Raw genomic sequence first — 3,736 nt, 5'->3', positions numbered from 1 at the left:
TGTCCTTTGCTACACAGCAAGTTATAGACTAGCCTGGACTATATAATATCCTGCATCAAAAAAAGCACACACCAATAAACCCCGTCTTATCAATTATATTTTCCAAATATGTATCCATGTCTCTGTGTACATATAAAGACTATATGGAAACATCAGTTATGACTATCTCCAAACAGTGGGATTATGGAAGCTTATTTTCTCTGTGCTTTTCTTATAATTAACAAATTATCCAAAATATGCACCTTAGTCTTGTCATTCCAAACTAATTCTATTTTAAGAAGAACTCCCCAAAAAACTGCTTTGCTTTCTTTGTGTAAAAATGTCTCAAACAAATTCCCCAAGGGCACGAACAGAAGGCTGTTTCACGATGCCAACTGTGCAGACTCAATACATACCTCAGAGAACTTGTATTTGGAGACAAAGAAATAAGTTCTTTCATATCCTGCCCGGGCTGCACCCACAGGAGCTGCAGGGAGTGTTTGAAGTCCTTCACACTGTTATAATGGTTCAAGTTTTAAAATTTTATTTATAATGTGTATGTTTGGTACAAGTTGGTGTGTTCCATTTGCACGCAGATGCCGGCGGAGGCCAGAAGAGGGTGTCATATTCCCTACCAGTGGTCTTACACCTGGCTGTGAGCCTGGTGTGGATGTTGAGAACTGAACTTGGGTTCTCCAAAAGAGCAGCAAGTGCTTTTAACCAATGAGGTATCTTTCCACCCCATTCGAGGGTCTTAAGTCTGGTATCTCTGGGATTCCGTAAGAAGTCTCTCCAAGCACACCAGGCAGCTGTGTGCTACAAGGATCACCTATAATCTTGGGTAATAACCTAGAGTTTCTGAGAGAGGCAACAACGTCGACCTTATTAGGAGGCAGAGTAGTATAACTGCTAAGAGCTCAGACTCTGTGGTCAAACATACCTTAGCATCTTAACTTTGAAACTGGTAGTTTGTGTGACCTTAGATTCTTCTCTTAATCTCTATGTGTCTCAATTTCTTCATCCGTCAACAAGAGTGTAACAACATCTATTTGTAATGTGTCAGTGATGACTGAAGTACTGTTGCATGTTAAACACTTAGCACACTTTCGTACACTGTAAGTAGGAACACAGAGAAACTATTAAGTTACTATAATAAGTAACACAAAAGAGATCAAATAAGCGTTTAAGATCAAGAAAGGGCATTGTGGTTGGTTTGGATGAGAATGGCTCCCATAGGCTCATATACTTAAATGCGTGGTCCCCAGTTGGTGGAGATGTCGTCATTTAAAACAGATAGCTTTATTTATGTGCACTGGTGTTTTGCCAGCGTGTATGCTTATACGAGGGTGTTTTGATTTTCTATAAATGGAGTTACAGACAGTTGTGAGCATCCATGTGGGTGCTGGGAACTGAACCTGGGTCCTTTGCAAAAGCAGCCAGAGCTCATAACTGCTGAGCCATCTATCCAGTTCAGGAGATGTGGTCTTATTAAACAAGATGTGTCAATGGGGGTGGGCTTTGAGTTTCAAAAGACTCATTCTGTGCCCAGTGTTCTCTCTCTGCCTTGTGGTTTTAGATCAAGATATGAACGCTCAGCTATTCCTTTGCTCTGCCATTGGACTGTAACTCTGAGATCATAGCCAAGTCAAATATGTTCTTTTTTTTAAAATATTTATTTATGTATTATGTATACAGTTGTTGCGGGAGGTCCTTCCGCTCCTCCAGCCTATAGCCGCTGAGATACCAGCCCATTGGGGCGTGGTCTCTCTCCCTTTAAAAAAGTGGCCACTTCCTTCTCTCTCTCTCTTCACTTCCTGCTCCGCAGGTGACTAGGCTCCCTTCTTGGTTGCGCAGAGGGCTGATGGTGATCTGTAAGTTTTTTCCCCTTTAAATAAATACCACCCTATTAATCATAATTCCAAACTGCTGTGGCATTGTTTGTGACTTACTCCTTCATACAGTGTTGTCTGTGTGTACGTCTGCAGGCCAGAAATGGGCACCAGACCTTATTACAGATGGTTGTGAGCCACCATGTGGTTGCTGGGAATTGAACTCAGTACCTTTGGAAGAGCAGGCAATGCTCTCAACCACTGAGCCATATCCCCGCCCCCGCCCCCAAATATGTTCTTTTATAAGTTGCCTTGGTCATGGTGCATCATCACAGCAACAGACCAGTAATTAAGATACACATACTCATTCTGACTGAAAAGATGGTAAAAGTTTTCACAACCAGGGGCATTTAAACATTCCGAGGTGGGGCTGGAGAGATGGCTCAGAGGTTGCTCTTCCAAAGGTCCTGCTTGCTCTTCCAAAGGTCCTGAGTTCAATTCCCAGCAACCACATGGTGGCTCACAACCATCTGTAATGAGGTCTGGTCCCCTCTTCTGGACTGCAGTCATACACACAGACAGAATATTGTATACATAATAAATAAATATTAAATAAGTAAATAAATAAATAAACGTTCCGAGGTGACGGATGGAGATATTTCGGGAGGTAGAACCATCACCGCGGAGAGGTGAGGCCATCCAAGGGCGTGTTTGGACAGCTCTCATGGATCATCACCGTCCCCTATTAGAAGACTGCGAGGAGACACGAGCAGGAAGAGGGTTTAACTTAGCTCACGGAATTTAATAGATGTTCCATCTACTTGTTCTGATCTTCATCCTCAAACCATTGTTTGGAGACAGTCTCTCTAGGCAACTCTGGGCATCCTGGAATTTCACATACGGATGAGGCTAGTCTCTCACTCACAGATATCTGCCTGTTTCTGTCTCCATGGAGCTGGGATTTAAGGGGTGCATCACCATGCTTGGCCCTCAAACATTTTTTTTTGAAAAAACCCAAATCTTTATTGTATAGAAATACATATATATAAAAAAAAAACCTCAAAGATGCTATTCTCTCATTTCCCCATCTTCCTCTTCCTCTTCAACGCCTCGGATATAAAGAACATTATTACACCTTATTAGAACTTCACCCAGATGTCCAGACAACGCACCATCTATGTATTCTTCTGTATTTGCAAGCTGCATGTTCATGTAGCCATCGACAGAGACCAGGTAGCCCTTATATTCCATTCCCCACTTGAGTTTCACCATCACTGGTTTTCCTGTCAGTCCATTGAGAAAAGGCTTGGGATTGAGGGGTAAACTCATCGCGAACACCCGCGAGCGCTACACCCCGCTTGCCGCCGACCCTGCCGCTGCAAACCCCTCGTGCGTGACCGGATTAGCAGCCGCCGACCCTGACCGCGCAGAGCTCGGACAAACCTCAAACATTTTTTTGTAATATCACATAGGCCCTTCTTTTTGCAATCACTCTCATCTGAACATGTACTGAAATGCCTCCCGTGCCCTCTTCAAGATCCTTTACATTCAGTAGACGAAACCAAATTTCAGCCAGTGTTAATCTCTTATCCAAAGTGTGACATCATCTCCGGAGACAGGAGAAACTGAGACCATAGGCACTGTAAGCCCTCCTTTTCACAGCTGTGTGGGCAGTTTAAGGTTTGGGAAGCGTCCTAGTAACTTTTCTGTTGCTATGTAAAACACCAGGGCTGGAAGTGACCTGAGGAGGAAAGGGTTTATTTGGCCTGTAGGTTACAGTCCGTCATCAAGAGATCCAAGGCTAGAACTCAAGCAGAGACCCTGGAAGTATTGGACTCTGGCGTCCAAACACCGAGAAGGAGTCGCCCCCAGAGACCATCTCACACACCACAGCCGATGCAAAAGCATGAGGATTTTATTAATTCTGT

At 43.7% G+C, this 3,736-nt stretch overlaps 1 protein-coding gene across 1 annotated transcript; it reads right to left on the bottom strand.

Annotated features, from left to right (window-relative positions):
- Nucleotides 1–2,838: 2,838 nt before the first annotated feature.
- On the bottom strand, nucleotides 2,839–3,180 carry LOC101998607 (small nuclear ribonucleoprotein F). Its single transcript, XM_005357565.2, has one exon. The coding sequence runs from the start codon at nucleotides 3,135–3,137 to the stop codon at nucleotides 2,877–2,879; it is 261 nt and encodes an 86-aa protein (XP_005357622.1). The 5' UTR covers nucleotides 3,138–3,180; the 3' UTR covers nucleotides 2,839–2,876.
- Nucleotides 3,181–3,736: the final 556 nt, after the last annotated feature.

Source organism: Microtus ochrogaster, chromosome 22 (genome assembly GCF_000317375.1).
Source record: "Microtus ochrogaster isolate Prairie Vole_2 chromosome 22, MicOch1.0, whole genome shotgun sequence".
Classification (NCBI taxonomy): Eukaryota; Metazoa; Chordata; class Mammalia; order Rodentia; family Cricetidae; genus Microtus; species Microtus ochrogaster.
This window is presented reverse-complemented; position numbering and strand designations above follow the sequence as displayed.